This window comes from Apostichopus japonicus, chromosome 7 (assembly GCF_037975245.1).
Source record: "Apostichopus japonicus isolate 1M-3 chromosome 7, ASM3797524v1, whole genome shotgun sequence".
NCBI classification, from domain to species: Eukaryota; Metazoa; Echinodermata; class Holothuroidea; order Aspidochirotida; family Stichopodidae; genus Apostichopus; species Apostichopus japonicus.
This window is the reverse complement of record NC_092567.1, coordinates 840,325-863,878: the sequence shown is the minus strand read 5'-3', so window position 1 is coordinate 863,878 and position 23,554 is coordinate 840,325. Positions and strand designations below refer to the sequence as shown.

General features: G+C 35.5%; 1 protein-coding gene across 5 annotated transcripts; it reads left to right on the top strand.

Moving 5' to 3' along the window:
* The first annotated feature begins 263 nt into the window (after positions 1–263).
* On the top strand, positions 264–22,391 carry LOC139970253 (uncharacterized). Of its 5 annotated transcripts, none has more exons than XM_071975919.1 (6): positions 264–413; positions 1,437–1,705; positions 2,209–2,262; positions 4,916–5,020; positions 5,507–5,674; positions 7,007–7,356. In XM_071975919.1, the coding sequence occupies exons 2-6, from the start codon at positions 1,484–1,486 to the stop codon at positions 7,175–7,177; spliced, it is 720 nt and encodes a 239-aa protein (XP_071832020.1). In that variant the 5' UTR covers positions 264–413; positions 1,437–1,483; the 3' UTR covers positions 7,178–7,356. The 5 variants fall into 5 exon arrangements, with proteins under 5 accessions (XP_071832020.1, XP_071832018.1, XP_071832021.1 ...); XM_071975917.1 differs by lacking the exons at positions 1,437–1,705; positions 2,209–2,262; positions 4,916–5,020; positions 5,507–5,674; positions 7,007–7,356 and adding exons at positions 15,687–15,955; positions 16,463–16,516; positions 17,341–17,439; positions 17,922–18,104; positions 19,329–22,391 and having other exon boundaries at positions 301–413; XM_071975918.1 differs by lacking the exons at positions 264–413; positions 1,437–1,705; positions 2,209–2,262; ... (1 more) ...; positions 5,507–5,674; positions 7,007–7,356 and adding exons at positions 14,526–14,763; positions 15,687–15,955; positions 16,463–16,516; ... (1 more) ...; positions 17,922–18,104; positions 19,329–22,391.
* Positions 22,392–23,554: the final 1,163 nt, after the last annotated feature.

Genomic DNA, 23,554 nt, shown 5'->3' with positions numbered 1-23,554 from the left:
CGTACTTCAATAAATAAATACATGTCCTGTTTGAAGTTATATATACCGCCTTTATCATACGATAGCAAACAGTAAAATTAAAGCAAACTGAGTAATGTTCTATAACTAGACATTACAGGAGAGAATGTGGAATATCGACTTTTGTATTTCACTTAATAAACTACATTGGCTTTGCTTGAATGAACACGGGTTAAATGAAGTTTAAATGAAAGTATACAAACATACGCACGGATTCATTGTGCTATTGACGTCAAGGCTAAAATGGCTTTGTTCATTGCAATTGCGTTTCGACGTTCAATGTTCTATAGTTATTATTTAGCAAATCAAGTACTACATAACGGTTTGTTCTCAGTATAGTGTACTCAGAGAGATATTTCTGTCAATCTCCAGGTTTATTTTTCCTGTCTACATAGGTAATTATCATGTCGCTTTCTACTTTCTATCTACGTTTAACTATGCTAGGATTTTAATAAGTTACGTGTGTTTTAAAGTATAATGGTAAGTTATTAATTGAGCTGCTATAACTGGTGAGCATACAGGTTTTCATTGGAGTTGTTCTGTGTGTTTGTGTGTAGGCCTGCTTACGAGATCATTATTGATAGGGTATTGTACATTGCACAATAAAGCATACAAACTTGTAGTGAAGCTTCAAAAATATATGTCCTACGCCGTTTGCACAAAGCGATTGCATTCGCTTTGAACAGTTAAGAGCGTTGTGAGTTGAAAAAGAACATGAAATTTCGTGGACGTTATTCTCCATTGGCAAGTAACATTATTTTATTTTAGTTCCTCACTCCGACAAGAAAACGCAGTTAAAGTTGATATATATTGTGTTGTTGGATGGATCCTGTTTTGCGATAACAGAGCTATAGGCGCACATAGTAAAGTACAGTCGCTGTAATTGATGAGAGACTCTGAACGTGAATAAAACCATGACCATGTTAGGAGGGAGGAGCGTCTTTACTAATATAATTTATTTAATGCAGGTATATTCTAATTGTGTAGTATTCTGAGAGATGGCGTCACAACATACAATTCCATGTATAGATATTCGCATTGACATCTGATCTCTCACTTGTAAAGCTTCCACCCTTAATGTTATATGCATAATCCATGCTTCCTTGAATTTCATGCATCACCAAGACTAATCGTGAATCATCGATAAATAGAAGTTGATATGAACTATTAGTACTGGAGTTAAAGTAATTGTCATTGTAACGAGTGATTATGAAGAGTTGAATAGTTCATACCAAAAAAAGGTTCTGTGTTATAGTATCCAAACATTGATTGTACATCACATGGATTATGACTATATGTTTCCCAGCGCAAACAATAACCCATTTAATAATTCATATTAACATTTGAAAGGCAAGTGACACGGTATAATATAAGGTGATATACTGTAATATAACTGTTGTCATGATTACATTTAATAGATAAACACTTTACCAATAAATACGCCGAGCACAAACCTTTACCCGAGATGGCTCAACCTCAACCACAATTTCAGCAAAATTCACCATCGGGCCAGAATCAACAGCAGTATTATAATCCAGCACTGAAGGGATCGACAGTACGAGTCATTACTGGATGTGCCATTATTGTGATGGGGGTTTTCGAAATAATCTGGGCCATTGTTCTGTTAGCGGTACCACTTTACTATTGTAATGTCGAATATCTTGGTTGGGGAATCTGGGGTGGCGTGGTAAGTCAATCTATGCATTATGTCATGTTTTTCTAATTAATTAGTGGTTCATCATTGTATTTGGGAGTCACGACCTTCATTCACAGAAGAGCTAAGGAACGTCTGGTTAATTCTTTTGGGCATGATAGAGAGGGAGGAGAGGGAGAAATCGTTTAACCTTCCAACCAAAGGGTCTGTCCTTAAAGAAGTTGAAAAAAAAAACATGCAAAACGTTAGTTACTGCATCAACTAGTTGGGTTTGCACTGTAACGTCTCCTGCAATGGCTTACTGATAATTTGTAGTCAAAACATCATTAAATATCTAAAAACATTGTTACCATGACATACCTCGATACATTTTGTACCAATAGCAGATAAAGTTTATACTGTAACCCTGAGACCGTTTCATATGATCTCGTTTTAAGCTTAACGAACAACTACGATTATACATGTCTAAAAATTTTCAGATAGTCATGACATTTAAAAATCCATGTGGTATAAACGGGTGTTTTCTCTTTTCATAGTTTGCCATTGTCACAGGAAGTTTTGGAATAGCAAGCATGCGACACAAGTGCATGGTAAGCTCCCGTCTGCGATGATAATAATCATAATTATGAATATGATTATGATTATGATTACGATTATGATTATGATTATGACTTTGATTATGATTATGATTATGATTTAGGTTATGATTATGATGATGATTATCATGATTATTATGATTAGAATGATTATTATGATTATGATGATTATTATTACTGCTATTAGTATCATTAGTAGTAGAAGTAGATGTAGTAGTAGTATTTGTAGTAGTAGTAGTAGTAGTTGTAGTAGTAGTAGTAGTAGCAGTAGTAGCAGTAGTAGCAGTAGTAGCAGTAGTAGCAGTAGTAGCAGTAGTAGCAGTAGTAGCAGTAGTAGTAGTAGAAGTAGTAGTAGTAGTAGTAGTATTAGTAGTAGTAGTAGTAGTAGCAGTAGTAGTAGTAGTAGTAGGTAGTAGTAGTAGTAGCAGTAGTAGCAGTAGTAGCAGTAGTAGCAGTAGTAGCAGTAGTAGTAGTAGTAATATTAGTAGTAGCAGTAGTAGCTGTAGTAGTTGTAGTAGTAGTAGCAGTAGTAGCAGTAGTAGTAGTAGTAGCAGTAGTAGCAGTAGTAGCAGTAGTAGTAGTAGTAGCAGTAGTAGCAGTAGTAGCAGTAGTAGCAGTAGTAGCAGTAGTAGCAGTAGTAGCAGTAGTAGTAGTTTTAGTAGTAGTAGTAGTTTTAGTAGTGGTATTAGAAGTATTCCATGTGATCTATTTAAACCAAACATTTTCACAATTTTCTTTCGCATTATATGATGTCTTTGCTGACATGTCCTTAAATTGTAATATATTTACAACTTCTCCTGTTTAAAGAATTATATTGGACGAAATAAACAAATTAACGAAAGTAGATATTAGACAAATCTGCACTTTTGATATGCATTCAATGGGGGGGGGGGGGGGGTGGGGAGAGGCTTCACAGCTTAAATGAAATCCTAAATGATCATCTCAGAAATGATTAGTATCGTCTTATGACATAGAAAATATAATAAACGTTTATCCACTTCTGCTTCCTGCCGATACATCGGAGTGAGTTAATTGTGACAGATCAACAATACAACGCTGTTTATATGTGACAGTGAAAAACTATATTACATGATGAGTTTTAGTTTCAGCGAATCTGACCAAAAATGAAATATGGTTATCATAAGGAAGAATCTTCTTCCAACTTACAAATATATCCCGATATACAGATCTAATTATATATATGTTAGCCTCTGCTTGGTTCGTCTTGTAGATTATATCCGAAAGCTACTTGTTCCGGAGCAAAGGTGAGGGACATCGTTTTTGTTAAGTAAAAATATGTAACAATTTCATTAATGATATTATGACACATGAATAATATAAGCATTACCCAATTTTACCACAATTGGAGTTACATAACATAACATAACAATTAATATTTATATTGCGCTATTCCATCTAGATCATAGCGCTTGTGACACAGACACAAATTAGCATGGAAATAGGTGAGTCTTAAGATTACTACGAAATTGAGAGATATTGTCAGTTTCTTTTATAGTACGAGGGAGATTGTTCCATGACTGTGGACCGGCTACACTGAACGATTTCTGACCCAAGACCTTGTTCGTTCTAGGAACATTCAAGCGGGTTATGTCATGAGTAGAGCGGAGAGTTCTTTGAGGAGTATAAGGTGACAGTAGATTGGAAAAATAAACAGGTGCAGTATTGTTCATGGATTTAAAGACAAAAAGACAGAGTTTAAACTGAATCCTTTCCCTTATTGGCAGCCAGTGGAGTTCTTTAAGTGTTGGAGTAATAAGATCTCTCTTGGATATGGAACATACCAACCGGGCAGCATTGTTCTGCAATCTTTGAACTCTGTCCATAGTCGAGACGAGAGATGACTAAAGCCCTGACGACATGATGGAGAGTTTCATTATCAAGATATCTCTTTATTCTCCGGATGTTTCTTAACTGGAAATGTGTCGATTGACAGAGGCTAGATATTTGTTTAGTCATAGTCATATTTGCATCAAACATTATGCCCAAGTTCCGAACCGACTGTGTTACACAGGTGGCAGTTTCTGAAGAAAATAGGGTGATCCAAGCACAATGAACTCAGTTTTGCTCTCATTTAATTTTAACTTGTTGCAAGTCATCCACTCTTGGATTTCTCTTGGAGTTGTGACCCTATACCAAGAATTCGCAAGGGAAAGGTCTAGTCCATATGGAAGCTGCGTATAATAAATCCGCAGATCGGCATTATCGTTTTCAGTCCTACCTTCTGTCGAGGAAGATATAACTAGGTACCACAAGTTGCAATCTGGTAAAAGGTGGGAACTTCGAAACTTGATATCTCATATTCGTTTATTTGAGATCGAGGAACATAACGGTTCAATGTACTGTCGTGTTACATTAACTCTACTTTGTTGCCTACGTTGTTGTTCTTACGATTAACATACGGATCACACCAAATTCCTAAATAAACAACAGTTATTAGCCCTACCTTTCCTGTAGACCTAGTCACAAACATAATGATACATGTGCATCAAAATGTACAAGTTTACGTCTAAAAAAAATCCAGTTTTGTTCTGCGTAAAAAAAAAAACTCTCTAAATGGGAATTGGCTTCACATGGTTACCCCGATTTTAAAACAAATCCCTCTTGCGAATTGTTCTTATTATTGCAGGTCATTGTTTACATGATTCTTGCCATCATTGCGTCAGTCATTGGTGGTGGCGGCCTCATCAGTTCAGCAGTTGCGGCAAATTGCGTAGGTTCATTGAAGAACGGCGTAAGTAATACCATCGTTTAGATGTAGTGTAAATGAAATATGTGAATCAAAATTCGTATCCCATAGCGTTGAGCAATAATTTGTTGCAACTGTTACTTGACCTGCAGTCATTAACATTTTCCCCACGTGACCTCATTTATTACTAACGGAATACTACGGTTGTCATTGTTAACTGTTTGCAAAAAGGCGGGTTTAGTTAAAGAACAGACGTTAAATCACCGCTTAATTAATTTTTCTAATTTACTATTGAAAGAAATCCACATGGTAAAAAAAAAAAACATTTCTTCTTCTTTGTTGCTGCTTTTATACAAATCATTTACCCACAGAAGTATACGTTGGTAAAACAAAACCTTGAATTCAGAGTACATCGGAGGCTAAGAAAAAAAAAACGTGCCATTGTTCTGGGGCAACTAAAGAACTTACAATGTAGTAAAAGAAATGTAAAATTCATGTGCTATGATGTCATCATGACGTATTTGTTAACAGTACTACTACTACTACGATGATGGGAACGTACACCAGGCGAACACTCATTTGGCGTTTTACATCTTATTGGCTGTGACCTGTGCCATCCAATCACTGGCTGCCATCATCGGAGCAAGCTTCACCTGTGTTGCAGTTTGTCCTGGAAGTAACAATCAGCCTCAGCAAATGGTAAGTGTGGTCACTGTTTCCTTAGATTTTTTTACAATGTGGAAAAACAGTTCATTGCTAAGAACGTTTTCGTGATAATTTGACAAACTTTTATTTCTCTGATATCTTAAGAAATAACAAAAACATCTACCAAAGTACAATCACGTTGTAAATTGCAGACATCTTAGTTAGACGTCTGCCAGGGACGTAGCCAGGGGAGCAATGGGAGATATTGTCCCCTCCCTTTCAGTACCCTGAAAAATAAAATGTAACTAAAAACAGGAAATATCATTAAAGCCCTCTTTTCAGGTTGAAGTAAGCTAAGCAACCCTTCTCAATCTTTTCTCTGAAAGTTCGTGTGCTACGTTATACAATGCTCTTACCGTATATTATTATTTATTTCCTGCAACGTGGGAGGCATTTCAAGCAGAACTTTCTTTGTAAATGATGCCGCTACCTTAGGTGTAATAATGCTCCTTTTGTGAGAAGTGGCCCTTTTCAAATTCTACTCCACCATTTCAATTTTTTGGCTACGTCCCTGCGTGTTAACACAGTGAATGTCTTCAATATTAACATATATTTTTTTACTTTAGCTACAAATATATAGTGCTGTTATTATTGATAGTGTTATAACAATTGTCATTAGTGTATTACGTCATATAGATCTTCATTATTGCAACATTTATTCACTGAATGTGAACAAACTGACTTCTTTATGTAAATGACGACGGTAACACAAGTGAATGCAAAAGTAACTTGTTAATGTAATAAAGTTAAGGTCGCTTAAAACTACCCACACTTTTTTAAATAAAATTCGATATATTGAAGTAATTATAGTGGTCAAATATTTTCTGTTATTTGTAACAAACTAATTTTTTAATCGGTATTTCATCTATAAGATGTCAATTTAGGAAACTCAGTAATGAAGTTATTCCCTCGTTTATCATTCTGGGATTTGTTCGTTACATCGTGACTACAAATTAACAAATTGTAATGGATACCCAGTTCCGGCTTAAGTTTTAAACTGAACAGCTCATAGCTTGAATAGCAATTGCTATTATGTGTTAAGGTGCAGTTAATATGTCATTATTTAACAGAAAGGTCCAGTTGTATATACTATTTGCACTAAATCAACGAAATTCCAAATATATTTATATAATATAGTTATCAATATGCAATATGACATGATATCAGAATTCCTACACAAGTACGCGAAACGTCTTTAGTACAGGATTTAATAATATAGTTATATAGTGATACAATATGATATGATATGATTAATGGTATGATATGATGTTCATTTATAAGTTTACTCCGTCTGATATCTGATATCAATCAACTTTAAATTTCTAGATTGTATACCAACCCACCCAGCTACCACATCAACCAATCAATACCCAGGCCCATTACCCTGCAGTGATCATAACCAATGGTCAGCCAATTCCATATACTTCAAACATCCAAGGTGTACCACCATCTTACAACTATGCAGTGAACAATCAACATGTCGTTCATGTGAATTGAGATAACATATTTTGGCATCCTTTTGCTTATACTCTGCGAAATTTAAGATATAGAATTTAATCGGTTTATTCTGTCTACCGTGTTGGTTACCGGTTGCTAACATTTGTATTTGTCATCGACGTTGCGCAACAAAGTTCCATGTCTTTCAACATCTGTCAATTTCGAACAATAGAAGTATATCGTTGACGTTGAATATATGACTTAAATGATTATAAAAATACAATGCTACGGATAGTCACGGTAGTCGTTCAAGAAAACTCGTCGGTCGAGATCGATTTACCCCATGAAAAATGTTGTAGAAAAGTTTGAAGAAAAGTTTATGTTGTTGTTTAGAGGGGTAAAATACATTACGCTATATTTGAGATCACTTCAACAAAGCATCTTTGAACTTGGAATCCAGAAACGACTGCAAAAAATAACACTTTTGGCATGAGAGTATATGTATTTTTGCATCTTGTATCATTCGCACTTCTCTGCAGTAACCATTACCAATCGATCCGAGACTTTAAATCACTTACCTAAATAACAATGGAGTGGAGCCGTCCATTTCTATCGATATTCGGAAAATGTTCAGTGACACTATAATTCATAAACTGCCATGATAAGAGTTGTTTACATCTAGCATGCGATGGCTACGTGGCATCCGACGCAGTTCCATTCAATTTGAGCATTCACTTACATCAAACGTTAGTGTAACAATTTGAAACGTAAACGTCTTCTTATTAAGGATATATTTAGTAACAGAAAATTTGTGTGTCCTCCTAACCAGCATTTGGATTCATGTGTGGAAGGGCATTCAAGTGTCGCCGCATTGGTAACCTTGGTCATTTGAGAAACGATCGACTGTGATTCTAACCCGACAGGATTACAAAATTGTTGTCATCATATCAACGTATCATAATGCTCTCATTCGTTTATATTCATTAATAGTTTATAGAAGTGCTTACTTTTGAAAAGGCTCACTACGTAACGTTAAATTGGTATTTTGTAGACGATTGTAATGAAAAGAAATAGTTCAATCAATACGTGACAGGACAAATACCACCAAGACAAATACAGCCGGACGATTACCCCCCAGTCAATAACCCCCTGGACGATTACCCACCGGACAAATATACCTCGGACAAATACCCCCGGACAATTACCCCCGAGGACAATACCCCGGACAACTACCCACCCGGACAACTACCTCCTCGGACGAATACCCCCTAGACAATTACCCCCCGGATAAATAACCCCGGACGAATATCCCCATATCAAATATCAATTCGACCTCCTTGTTGAAGTTGAATTGATCCTTAAAGTACGGTCACACTGTCATGGTCTCAATAGGGATATGGCTTTTCTTTTCGGGTTCAAGCACTTTGAGCAGTCTGGGGGGGGGGGGGGTTACGGTTGACTTACGTGATTGAAAAGAGGTATAAGTGCCATAATAAACGAGTAAACCTTAATCAAAGTGTAATCATGCATGATTAAGACAAAAGCTATACGCGAAATTTAGATTATTTCATAACCATACTGCAGCACTACGGTACTTTCCAATATTATCCAAACTAAGACTTGTTCTTAAGCATTTCTGTTATAAAACTTGTCCAACGAAGAGTTTTCCTAATAATGACACATTGTCCATGTACCATCTGCAGCAGAATATATGAAGACGGAACAAAAGGAACGTTTCTAAGGTACTGTCGTCGAAACCGTCATTTCTCTAAAACGGACTTAGCCCCAATGTAGGTTTCTGACTCATGTTGAAAATGAGTGTTTATCGAGTCATAATACAATCCTCGATGGAACACCAAAACTTCCCATGTTCTAATTTGCCTTTCACCTTAAGTCCACAGTAGTTGCAATAACTCGGGAAAAATTTTCAAAAGACATTTCGTATATAATAAAACGGTGAAGTACTATCAAAATAAGCCATGGAAACCGAGGTCAAAAGTCACGTGGTTAAAGGTCAAATGAATTTTTTAGCCCAATTTGGTGTCATAAAATTCGTAATAGACGGCTGGGGCGATTCTCTTCAAACTTGGTGGGAAGGTACCCCAGGGTAAATCTTTTTGTCTCGAAGACCCTCCTAACCAAATGACAAAGGTCAATGGTCAAGTATAATAGGAATGTCAAGCATTTTCAAAATGTGTGGTTGCCATGGGAATCAAACTTGAAGGTCACAGGTCACGTGGTTAAAGGTCAAATTATATATTTTCATACAATTTGTGTCCAAAGCTCCCCCAGAACGGCTGGACCGATTTCTGCAAACTTGGTGGGAAGGTCACCGGGATGAACCCTTGTGTCTCTCAGGCACATCGAACCAAATGACAGAGATCGAAGGTGAAATTTAATGCAGATCGAGTGTTGCTACAACTCCAAGGGGAAACATTTAAGTGACATGGAACCTTCACAGGTATCATGGCAATGTCAAATACTATCACAATATGTGCTTGCCATATGTACCGATGTCAACGGTCTCGTTGTTAAATGTCTAATGTTAATTCTTACGGGGACCCACTCCTCAGTTACAAAATGAGGACAATTTCACAATAATTTTATCACTGTTAAAAGTATGATTATATTTGATCGAAACATAGAAACGACGATTTCTTTTCTTCTTATATATAACTTGACAGTTGACAGTTGAGACTGCAAGACGTGTCTCATCTTTTCAACATTTTTTACAACGTTACTTAACCGTTACGAAAGTTTGATACGGGGTAAATTAACTCAAAACCTTTACGTAGCCTTATATGACGGCTTTGAATTGCCTATTTTTGTGGACAAACGCTTAGCTTCCTTATTTTTTACCCTAAACAAATCTATGTGAGTAGTCGAACGCCGCTGAGGTATGCGATAGTGCTAGAATAGATTCCGCGAAATCGGCTCCAATCAATCTGAAGGAGAACAGTGTTAGAGTGTTTGATAAAGACTATAGCTACACGGACTTAGTAAAATCGATTCACGCTGATGTCGGGAACCAAAGAATAATAGGTTGCGTCAAAACGTCTGGACAATGGATTGTTACTTTGAAGAATGGAGCCGATGCTGAACTGATCCAAGAAACCGGATTAGAAACTAAAGGAGAATATAGTAATGTTGTCGGTGTAGAGAAAACGATATGAACAGTAAGCCTATACGGTATTCCAAGTTATATCGAGGATGCCGAACTCTCGTCGAAACTTGAAGGATATGGCTGCTTGGTGAAAACAGACTGGACAAGAAATCACTACGAGGAGTTCCCAGAGATTGAAAATGGCATTCGATACGCGAGATTGCAGATGCCAACCAACGCTAAAAGCCTACCGTACGCAGTGACTATTGACAACATACACATGAGAGTCAAGCATAATGGCCAAATCAAGGTATGTAATAACTGGCTGAGTGAGAAACACACGATGAAAGAATGCCCGAAATACATTTGCCGAATTTGCGGAAAACAAGAACACGCAGAAAGGCGTTGCCCGAAAGTGAAGTGCTTTCGATGTCAACAGTTCGGACACAAAAGTTTTGATTGTACGGAAGAAGTTGACCAAAATGAAAATGATCTGGATGCACAAGATACAATGGAAACTAACAGTGAGACACCAGACAATGCTGAGAAACCAATAGAGGACAACGTTGCAGAAGGCCCTTCACCTCTGCCTACCACCATCCAGCCACAGCAGAAACCACCGAAATCTCCCAAGAAAGCGAAGGCTACGACCACAGCGACCAAGAAAACTCCCACCGACGAAGCACAGTAAACCCGACTACAAAGACCAACAGAACGTAAAATCCAACCAGGAAATATTGGAGACACCACTGAAACTGTAAATGACTCTATGGCACACCTTAAAAGGCACATGTCTTTGGATGAAGACAACTTCATTTTTGTAAGACACAAGAAGAAAACACCAACACCAAAACTTAGCAAAGCAAGAACCGTAAGAAGCAAAAATAATCAAACCTGACTTCTATATCGTCATCGTCATCATAATCTTTCTTGTTTTAATGTATTCAACAAAAAACAAAATAGAAACAAGGGATAATATTTCCTGTGAGTATTATAACATCGATAAGTATAATAATTTACCCCCTAGTAATGGTCTTACCATTTTCAATATGAACAGTAGGAGTCTTAACAAAAATTTTGATAATATTACCACTTTCATCTCATTACTTAATAACGAATTCTGGACCTTGGGCTTTACGGAAACTTGGTTGAATGACAATAATAATACATCCATCATCAATATTAATAATTATCGACTTGTAGAAAAACACCGCCATAAAAGAAGGGGAGGTGGGGTTTGTTAATTCATTAAAAAGAACTATAATTACAAATGCAGAGACGATCTCTCTGTATTAAATGACTCAATTGAGTCTCTTTTCATAGAGATCACCCCCCCCCCCCCCAATGGCAGAAAGCATTACGTTTTTGGCATTATTTATAGACCACCGACGGGTTCTTATGACGAATTTTATTTTCATGTGCAAAACATTTATGGCAAATTAACAGAATCACGTAGTAATTCTTATATCATGGGTGATTTCAACAATCACTTACTTGACGACCACTTATCTACAGATTTTCTCAACTTAGCTTTTTCGAATAATTTGTATCCAGCAATGACAAATCCTACCCGTGTTGCAAGTACATCGTCAACTTTAATTGATAACATATTTGCTAATGATGATTCTGCAATTAACTCAAGCATATTTGTAACCGACATTACCGGCCACTTTCCCATCTTCCTTGACAATAATTCAAGACTTAGAAACTATAATAGAGATAGTAAACGTATTCGTAATTACAATATAAATAATATCAGTAATTTGATTCCCCAATTAGAATATAAGCATTGGGATGATGTTATTAATGAAAAGGATGCTAATGTATCTTATAATGTATTATTTAATCATTTTAGTTATATGTACAATGACTGTTTTCCAGTGCATGTTATTAATGTAAGAAAAAAACGTAAAAAGAGACACCCTTGGATTACTAGTGGTATATTAAAATCAATAAAAAAGAAAAATCAATTGTATAGACGCCAATTAAAGAATCCAACATCGAATAACAAGAGGGTATACATTATTTATCGAAATAAATTAACACATATTATCAGAACATCAAAGAAACTATACTTTCACAATAAATTTATCGAGAGCAATAATAACATTAATGGTTCCTGGAAAACAGTCAATGAACTCTTACAAAAAAATGTCAGTCAATCGTCATATTCTACGGCCTTTCACCATAACCAAAACGTTGTCACGGACAACCAGGAAATTGCTAATAGTTTTAACAATTACTTTGTAAATGTAGGCCCTTCACTGGCCAGCAAGATTAAACCCCTTGAAAAAGCAGAAATCCCAACCCAAACTCTGTGTTCATCTTCCTCGTAACGGAAGAAGAATTACTGAAAACTATCGACACTGCAATTAAACCAAAAAAAGGCTGCAGGATATGACGATTTCAGTCCTGATATTATCAAACAGGCCGCTAAGTATATTGTCACACCACTAGCCCATATTTGTAACCTATCATTTAATACAGGTGTCTTTCCAGACAAGTTGAAAATTGCTAAAGATTTACCAATTTACAAACATGGCCAGAACAATGTATATGAAAATTACCGGCCAATATCGTTACTCTCTTGTTTTGCGAAACTTACAGGAGGACTATTGTTTAATCGTATTTGTAGATTCTTGGATAAACACAACATTCTTAATAAACAACAGTACGGATTTCGATACAATCACTCCACTGAGCTCGCTCTGGTAGATGCAATTGATAATCTCTACAGTAAACTTGATCAACATAAGACTTGCATTGGTGTATTTCTAGACTTAAGTAAAGCGTTTGATACCATTAATCATTCTATTTTACTGAATAAGTTGCACATAAGACGTACTACTCTAAATTGGTTCGACAGCTACCTATCTCACCGTTACCAATTTACTGCGTATAAGTCACATAACTCTGATCTTGTCCAAGTCCATTGTGGTTTACCACAGGGATCTATCCTGGGACCTCTATTATTCATTATTTGTGTAAACGACATATGTCAAGTGTCCAATATTGCAAAAGTTACTCTGTTTGCTGATGACACCACTATTTTTTTCGACTCTGACAATATTAGCATCCTACCTATTACTGTATCTAATGAACTAGAAAAGTTTAGTAACTGGTTTCGGTCAAACAAGCTTTCTATTAATGTCAACAAAACACACTACATTGTTTTTAATTCCTCCAACAACCCTTGACTACATAACATTTTTAGGTGTATATATTGATTCAAAACTAAGTTGGCAACAACATATTTCAGTAATATGTTCAAAGGTTGCAAGGAAAATTGGTATACTCGCTAAAATAAAACATTTCCTATCGAAACACATTGTAAGAATGATTTATAATACGCTCATTCTACCTCATCTGTCCTACTGTTCTATTATTTGGTCTGGTGCTAACATAACTTGTCTTGGCCGTCTCAATAAACTACAAAAAGGTGCAATTCGTAACATAACACTAGCTGCATTTCGTCAGCATACTAGTCCATTGTTTAAAGGTCAAAACCTGCTGAAATTAAATGATATCATAAGGCTACAACTTGCTGTATTTACGTATAAAGCATGGCATGGGCTACTTCCGGGCTCCTTTCATAATGTCTTTACAATTAATGTAGAATTATACAATTAAAATACCCGAAATAGACAAAATGCTCATTGCAACTTCTATCATACGAAATTAGGTACACGCAGCTTTCGCAACCGTGCAACTAAGTTATGGAACTCATTAAACAATATCGTTAAATCTAAGACTACAAAGAATTCATTTAAGAAATGTTTAAAAAAAGAATTGATATCATCATATTAAATTATGTAAATGAGTTATTTACTTCAACAGTGACTGTACATTATGTAACAAAAATTCAATTTGTATTTATTAATTACTTTTTTCGTTTGGGAGTCTTCCACTTTGTTAAGCTTTTTAAGCTTTATGGAAGACTTCCCTCCGCTTTGTACTTCTGTGGAGAAAAAAGAAACAAATAAATAAATATTGTCTACCTGGGTACGTTTTATTCTTTGCATGATATTTTCTATTGCCATTCCGTACTTCAATAAATAAATCAATTTCCTGTTTGAAGTTATATATACCGCCTTTATAATACGATACCAAACAGTAAAACGACAGCAAACTGAGTAATGTTCTATAAATAGGCATTACAGGAGAGAATGTGGAATATCGACTTTTGTATTTCACTTAATAAACTACATAGACTTTGCTTGAATGAACACGGGTTAAATGAAGTTTAAATGAAGGTATACAAACATAACGCACGGGATTCATTGTGCTATTGACGTCACGGTTGAAATGGCCTTGTTCATTGCGTTTCGACGTTCAATGTGCAATTTTTCATAGTTATTATTTAGCAAATCAAGTACTACACAACGGTTTGTTCTCAGTAAAGTGTACTCAGAGAGATATTTCTGTCAATCTCCAGGTTTATTTTTCCTGTCTTCATAGATAATTATTATGTCGCTTTCTACTTTCTACCTACGTTTAACTGTGCTTGGATTTTAAAAAGCTACGTGTGTTTTAAAGTATAACGGTGAGTGATTAAATTCAGCCGCCATAACTGGTGAGCATATAGGTTTTCATCGAAGTTGTTCTGTGTGTTTGTGTGTAGGCCTGCTTACGAGATCATTATTAATAAGACTTGTTCGTTACACAAGAAAGCATATACATATGTTGTGAAGCTTCCAAAATATATGTTGTAAACCGTTTGCGCAAAGCGATGGCATTCGCTTTGACCAATTAAGAGCGTTGTGAGAAGTACAAGATAATGAAATTTCGTGGACAAGTTGGCAAGTAACATTTTATTTTAATTCCTCACTCCGACAAGAAAACGCAAAACAAAGTTGATGTATATTGTGTTGGTGGATGGATCCTGTTTTGCGATAACACAACTACATGCACATAGTAAAGTATAGTCGCTGTAATTGATGAGAGACTCTGAACGTGAAATAAACCATCATCATGTTAGGGGGGAGGAGCGTCTTTACTGATAGAATTTATTTAATGTTGGTATATTCAATTTGTGTAGTATTTTGAGAGATGGCGTCACAACATACAATTCCATGTATAGATATTCGCATTGAAACGTGATCTCTCACTTGTAAAGCTTCCACCCTTAATGTTATATGCATAATCCATGCTTCCTTGAATTTCATGCATCACCAAGACTTACCGTGAATCATCGATAAATAGAAGTTGATATGAACTATTAGTACTGGAGTTAAAGTAATTGTCATGATAGCGAGTGCTTATGAAGAGTTGAATAGTTAATATCAAAGAAAGGTTCTGTGTTATAGTATCCAAACATTGATTGTACATCACATGGTTTATGACTATATGTTTCCCAGCGCAAAAAAATAACCCATTCAAAAATTCATATTAAGATTTGAAAGGCAACACAGTATAATATAAGGTGATATACTGTTATATAACTGTTGTCATGATTACTTTTAACAGATACAAACATTACCAATAAATACGCCGAGCACAAACCTTAACTCGAAATGGCTCAACCTCAACCACAATTTCAGCAAAATTTACCATCGGGCTGGAATCAACAGCAGTATAATAGCTCATCACTGAAGGGATCGACAGTACGAGTCATTACCGGTTGTGTCATTATTGTGATGGGGGTTTTCGAAATACTCTGGGCCATTGTTCTCTTAGCGGTACCACGTAGCTATTGTGTAGCCGAATTTATTGGTTGGGGAATCTGGGGTGGCGTGGTAAGTCTTTCTTTGCATGATGTCATGTTTTTCTAATTAACTAGTGGTTCATCATCATTTTGGGATTCACGACCTTCATTCATAGAAGAGCTAAGGAACGTCTGATTAATCCTTAGTACATCAGAGAGTGGAGGTGGGGGGGGGGTAGGGAGAAATCGTTTTACCTTCCAACAAAAGGGTGCGGTCTTAAATAAGTTGAAAAAACATGCAAAACGTTCGTAACTGCATCAACTAATTGCGTTTGCACTGTAACGTCTCCTGCAATGGCTTTTTGATCATTTATAGTCAAAACAGCACTAAATATATTAAAGCATTATTACAATGACATACCTCGATACATTTTGTACCAATAGCAGCTTAAGTTTAAACTGTAACCATGAAACCGTTTGATATGATCTCGTTTTAAGCTAAACGAACCACTACGATTTTACTTGACTACAAATGATCAGAAAGCCATGACATTTAGAAATCCATGTGGTATAAACCGCTGTTTTTTTCTTTTTATAGTTTGCCATTGTCACAGGGAGTTTTGGAATAGCAAGCAGGCGACACAAGTGCATGGTAAGCTCCCGTCTGCGATGAAATGATGATGATGATGATGATGATGATGATGATGATGATGATGATGATGATGATGATGATGATGATGATGATGATGATGATGATGATGATGATGATGATGATGATGATGATGATGATGATGATGATGATGATGATGATTATTTTCATTATTCTTATTTTGTTATTATTAGTCGTAGTAGTAGTAGTAGCAGTAGTTGTAGTAGTAGTGGTAGTTGTAGTAGTAGTAGTTATCCCATTCTGCTTACTGCCGATACATTTCGGAGTGAGTTAATTGTGACAGATCAACAATACAACGCTGTTTAGGAAGCAGGTCACTTCGCCCAACAACCATTTCGCTCAACCAGCCCGGTCATTTCGCCCAACCAGCCTGGTCATTTCGCCCAACCCTTGATTAAATATGATACTTTAGTGAGGAAACGTTCGGGAAATGTTAACGTTACGGGATACGAACCGAATATTAAGGAAACTATATAATACATATGTAATCAATTTAACCACGACTTCAAGTTTCCCTAATATTCGTGTTACATTAACTCTACTTTGCTTTCTACATTGTTGTTCTAACACTTAACATACGGATCACACAAAATCCTAAATAAAAAACAGTTATTAGCCCTACCTTCCCTGTAGACCTAGTTACATACATAATGATACATTTGCATCAAAATGTACAAATTTACGTTTAAAAAATCCAGTTTTGGGTTACGTCAAAACCTATCTAAATGGGAATTGGCTTCAACAGCCTCATGGTTACCCCGATTTTAAAAAAAAATCCCTGTTGCGAATTGTTCTTATTATTGTAGGTCATTGCTTACATGATTCTGGCCATCATTGCGTCAGTCATTGGTGGTGGCGGCCTCATCAGTTCAGCAGTTGCTGCAAATTGCGTAGGTTCATCGAAAGTAAGTATTATCATCGTTTAAATATAGTGTGAACTAAATATATGAAACAAAATTTGTATCCCATAGCGTTGAGCAATAATTTGTTGCAATTGATACTAAGACCTGTCATGAACAGCAAACCATTTTTTTCTCAACGTGACCTCATTTTGTATTAACGGAATACTACGGTTGTCATTGTTAACTGTTTTCAAAAGGCCGTTTTAGTTAAAGAACAGACGTTAAATCACAGTTAATTAATTTTCAAATTTTACTTCTGAAAGAAGTCCACATGGTAAAATACATTCTCTTTTTCTTTATTGTTGCTTGTATACAACCATTTAAGAAGTACGTTGATAAAACAAAACCTTTAATTCAGAGTACATCGGAGGCTAAGAAAACATCTTAAACGTACCATTGTTCTGGGCAAATACAGAACTAACAATGTAGTAAAAGAAATGTAAAGCTCATGTTCTATGATGTCATCATGACGTATTTGTTAACAGTACCAATACTACTACTACTACAACTACTACGGTAATGGGAACGTGCACCAGTATAAAGCTCATTTGGCGTTTTACATCTTATTGGCTGTAACCTGTGCCATCCAATCCCTGGCTGCCATCATCGGAGCAAGCTTCACCTGTGTTGCAGTTTGTCCTGGAAGTAACAATCAGCCTCAGCAAATGGTAAGTGTGGTCACTGTTTCCTTAGATTTGTTTACAATGTTGTACAACAGTACATTGCTAAGAACGTTATCGTGATAATTTGACAATTTCTCCAAAGTAGAACAGCGTTGTGAATTGCAGACGTATTAGTTAGACGGGGACTTAGCCAAGGGATCAATGGGAGATACCGTCCCCTCCCTTTCAGTAACCTGTAAAACTAAATTAACCTAAAAACAGGAAATATCATTAAAGCCCTCTTTTCAGATTGAAGTAGGCTAAGCGACCCTTCTCAATCTTTTCTCTGAAATTTCGTGTGCTACGTTATACAATGCTCTTACTGTTTATTATTATTTATTTCCTGCAACGTGGGAGGCATTTTGAGCAAAACTTTATTTGTAAATGATGGCGCTTCGTTAGGTGTAATAATTCTCCTTTTGTGAGAAGTGGCCCTTTTCAAATTCTACTCCACCATTTCAAATTTTTGGCTACGTCCCTGAAGCAGAAGTGGATAAACGTTTGCCATATTTTCTATGTCATAAGACGATACTAATCATTTCTGATATGATCATTTAGGATTTCATTTAAGCACAAAAGTGCAGATTTGTCTTATATATACTTCTGTTTATTTGTTTATTTCGTCAAATATAATTCTTTAAAAAGGAGAAGCTGTAAATATATTACAACTTAAGGATATGTCAGCAAAGACATCATATAATGCACAATAAAAAATTGTAAAATGTTTGGTTTAAATAGATCACATGGAATATTTCTACTACCACTACTAAAACTACTACTAGTACTTACTACTACTACTACCATTCCCTCGTTTATTATTCTGGGATTTGTTCGTTACATCGTGACTACAAATTAACAAATTGTAATGGATACCCAGTACCGGTTTAAGTTTCAAACTGAACACCACATAGCTTGAATAGCATTTGCTATCATGTTTTAAGGTGCAGTTAATATGTCATTATTTAACAGAAAGGTCCAGTATTATATACTATTTGCACTAAAACAACGAAATTCCAAATATATTTATATAATATAGTTATCAATATGCAATATGACATGATGTTTGAATTCCTTCACAAGTACGCGAAACGTCTTTTGTACAGGAGTTAATAATATAGTAATATAGTGATATGATATGATATAATATAATATGATTAATGATATGATATGATGTTCATGTATAAGTTGACTCCGTCTGATATCTGATATCCATCAATTTTAAATTTCTAGATTGTATACCAACCCACACAGCCACCACATCAACCAATCAATACCCAGGCCTCGTACCCTGCAGTGATCACAACCAATGGTCAGCCAGCACCATATACTTCAAACATCCAAGGTGTACCACCATCTTACAACTATGCAGTGAACAATCAACATGTCGTTCATGTGAATTGAGATAACATATTTTGGCATCCTTTTGCTTATACTCTGCGAAATTTCAGATATAGAAATTAATCGATTTATTCTGTCTACCGTCTTGGTTACCGGTTGCTAACATTTGTATTTGTCATCGACGTTGCGCAACAAAGTTCCATGTCTTTCAACATCTGTCAATTTCGAACAATAGAAGTATATCGTTGTTATTATGTACTTGCATATAATTAAACAGACGAATCATAATTCTTATTGAACTGATTTGATTCATTCTTTGCAATGATCGTTCATGATCATGGTAAAACAAAATATAATTAGTTAGACAGGAGGAACTTTGTTAGATCAACGTTTCATTTGCTGGTTCGTGGTATCAAATGTAATTTTTTTTAAAGTAGATTTTTTAAATCACTTATACATTACTTGCTTGGAAAATATCTTGTCTTAAAATGTGATTGGCTGTTGGAGCGATTTGCTAATTAATATTATTTGAAATGATGCGCTTTTTCAACGAACATGTTCATAACAACCCACTATATTATTCTCTGTTAAGTTCGGACGTTTGTTTACAATGAGGTACTGTGACGCTTAAGGCGCAAGTGCTGACAGTTTGAGCAGAATTATCGTGTTTTATCATATGAAGGTTTGGAACTATTCATATTGCCGATACGAGTTCCTTGAAGCATGATATGGGGTGACAATAAAGAATAGTTTTCATTGGCACACTGTCTCAAATGGCAGATATTCCGACTGAAGTTTTTGCTCAAGTCTTGATCATCTTTTGGCTTGCCATAGCCAAAATGATTCGTGAGTCATCGTAATAACAATGCCTGCCAGAGTTGATATGCAAGAATAAAGAAGCAGCGTCATCCATAATAGTATAGAAAGAAAAACACAAAAGTTAAAATGCCTTATGTGGAAGTTTATTTCTGCTGACGAAATGAATAAACCCCCAGTTTGAGTACTTGCATTGTCTAATACAAAACCATTGTTATCCTATACTCTAGTAATGTTATGCTCGAAAGATTCCACGCAGCAATCATTTCAGCTGGATGTGTGTATTGAGTCTCATATCGTGTATCTGTATATAACTTACATATACTAACTGAATTGAAATTATCTTAAACAAAACACGTACGATGTTTATTTATCTTTTGAGAACACGCTATATCTTGACTGCATGAGATTGCTTATACAATATTCACGCGTCATTGATGGATGAATGAATGGTCATTTAAGTGCGAATGAAATGATTAGATTATCTCCTCAATTGAGACAAAACTCTTATTGTTAATTCATTGCTTTGTAAAGAAAGATCTAACCATTCTTTGAAGTGTTACTCTGGAGTGACAGAAACATTAAATTAACAAAGTTAAAATCATTAAAAACCACCTTTTTACGTACGTTGTATGTAGAAAATTCAAAGATATGCCCGGTTGCAAGATAAAACATTATAGTAACTACTGTCAATACAGCACTGTCGTGGTATGCGATAAAGCCTTGCCAAATACTGTTCATTGGATATCGTGATGATTGATTACAAGTCATTTTACTGAATTCACGGCTACATATAACTGATGTGTGTTTGTAAATATACTATCTTCCTCTTAACCCATACAGTACATTTACTATGTTTCGGAGAAGCTTAAGTTTTGTATTGGTGGATGTTTTGTTTTTATCATATTATTACACCTTAACCAAGATTTACTAGTTTAGTATGGCAGTTATATCTCTTTTCAATCGCATGATATTGTGTTGGTCTATTAATGGCTGTACTTTACTTGTCACGACTTAATAATATATCCCAGGTGGAGAGAAAATGGTGTCTAGAATATTTTTTTTTTACAATCTGCCCGAATTAGCCCGAAATCGTTAACCTAGTAGTCATACATGTGTTAAATTGTGACTTAATTTGTAAGGAAATTGTGTAAAAACTACTTTTATAATTAAGTGAATAAATGACGTTGAATATATGACTTAAATGATTATTGAAATAGTCACGGTAGTCGGTCAAGAAAACTCGTCTGTCGAAATCGATAAACCCCTGAAAAATGTTGTTTGTACACCCTTGAAGAAAAGTTTGTGCTGTTGTTTAGAGCGGTAAAAAACATTACGCTATATTTAAGATCACTTCACCATTGCATCGGTGAACTCGGAATCCAGAAACAAATGCGAAAAATAACACTTTTAGCATGATAGTATATATATATATATATATATATATATATATATATATATATATATATATATATATATATATATATATATATGTATATGTATATATATATATATATATATATATATATATGTAGGTTTGCACCTTGTATCATTCGCATCTCTCTGCAGTAACAATTACCAATCGATCCGAGAATGTAATCACTTACCTAACCAACAATGGACTGGAGCCGTCCATTTCTATCGATATTCGGAAAATGTTCATCCCGAAATCTCCAATTGACACTATAATTGATAAACTGCCCTGGTAAGAGTTGTTTAAATCTGGCATGAGATGGCTACGTGGCATCCGACGCAGTTCCATTCAACTTGAGCAATCACTTAAATGAGACGTTAGTGTAACAATTTGAAACGTAGACGTCTTCTTATTGGGGACATATTTAGTGACAGACGATTTGTGTTTCCTGTTAACCAGCATTTTTATGCATGTGTGGAAGGGCATTCAAGTGTCGCCGCATTGTTAACGTTGATCATTTGAAAAACGATCGACTGTGATTCTAACCTGACAGGATTACAAAATTGTTGTCATCATATCAACGTATCATAATGCTTTCATTTGTTTGTCTTCAATGTAGTTTATAGAACTGCTAACTTTTTGAAAGCTACGTAAAGTTTATTTGGTATTTTGTAGACGATTGTAATGAAAAGAAATAGTTCAATCAATAAGACCACAATTCAGCATGTTTTGTTATGTTTGATGTTGGTTTCTTGCTGGAGTACAGATTTTTGCATTACTTTGTGAATTATGCACGCGCCCCACGTGTCACCAGGGTCTCCACTGGTTGGAGGACTTTATATCAGAATAATGGTGGTGCGATTTCGAAAGCTAAACTTTTGGAGTTTTTCATTTTGAAAGTACAATCGAACTTAGATTCATGAGTGTATAAATGGCTTCTTTATTATAAATGAATACAACGATGACATCACTAAAGCGGCTGTTGTCACTAGATTGCATGCACAAACTAATATGCAGAGACTCCCAAACAACTTCATTACAAATTGAAACTAAATATGTCCTATAAATATTCCTTTCAAACTTTGACGCCAACTTAATATAAAGAGAATGAGTAATGCAAAAACTTTGCAATATTTCGTTCAGGGAATTTGCTGCAAAATGAAATATGGTACGGTACCAACTATATATATAAATGTATATATATATATATATATATATATATATATTTACATATATATATATATATATATATATATATATATATATATATATATATATAGACTAGTGGTTAGGGTGTCCGCGTACAGAGCGAGAGGCTCGGGTTCGTATCCCAGTGGAGGCTGGAAGTTTTTTCACTGTTCTTGATTTTTCAACTTATTACGATTTTCAGCACTTAGGGCAACATTTGACTTAGGGCAACATATTTACTGTCGCCCTAAGTTCTGCCTATTAAATTGGAACGATAGAGTTACATTCTGCAAATATTGTTGGGAGCGAGTCAAGGGGGGTTGAAAAATGTTCGTTTCTATTAAGATTTATTAAAATTAATTAAACACTAGGTAAATTAGAAAGCACTGAAGATGGGCATTCTGATATTGACTATATGCGCGAGTGGTAAAAACAGCACTTTCGGAAACATTGTGATTTCGGCCTTTAAAATGAAAATCGATATGTATATCTTTATTATAAAATCACCCTTTTAAACATATTACCCAAAGGAACAATATATATTAGCCTCTGTTGAGCAATTAATCGCGAAAATGAATATAAATTGCCAATGTTGTATTGCACGTTATCTTTGCACCGATGAGAAGCCGGCCCTCTAATGAAAACGTTACGCTCTTCGCGCCGTACGTACGCGAACCTCGATCGCGTCTAGCTAGCCTAT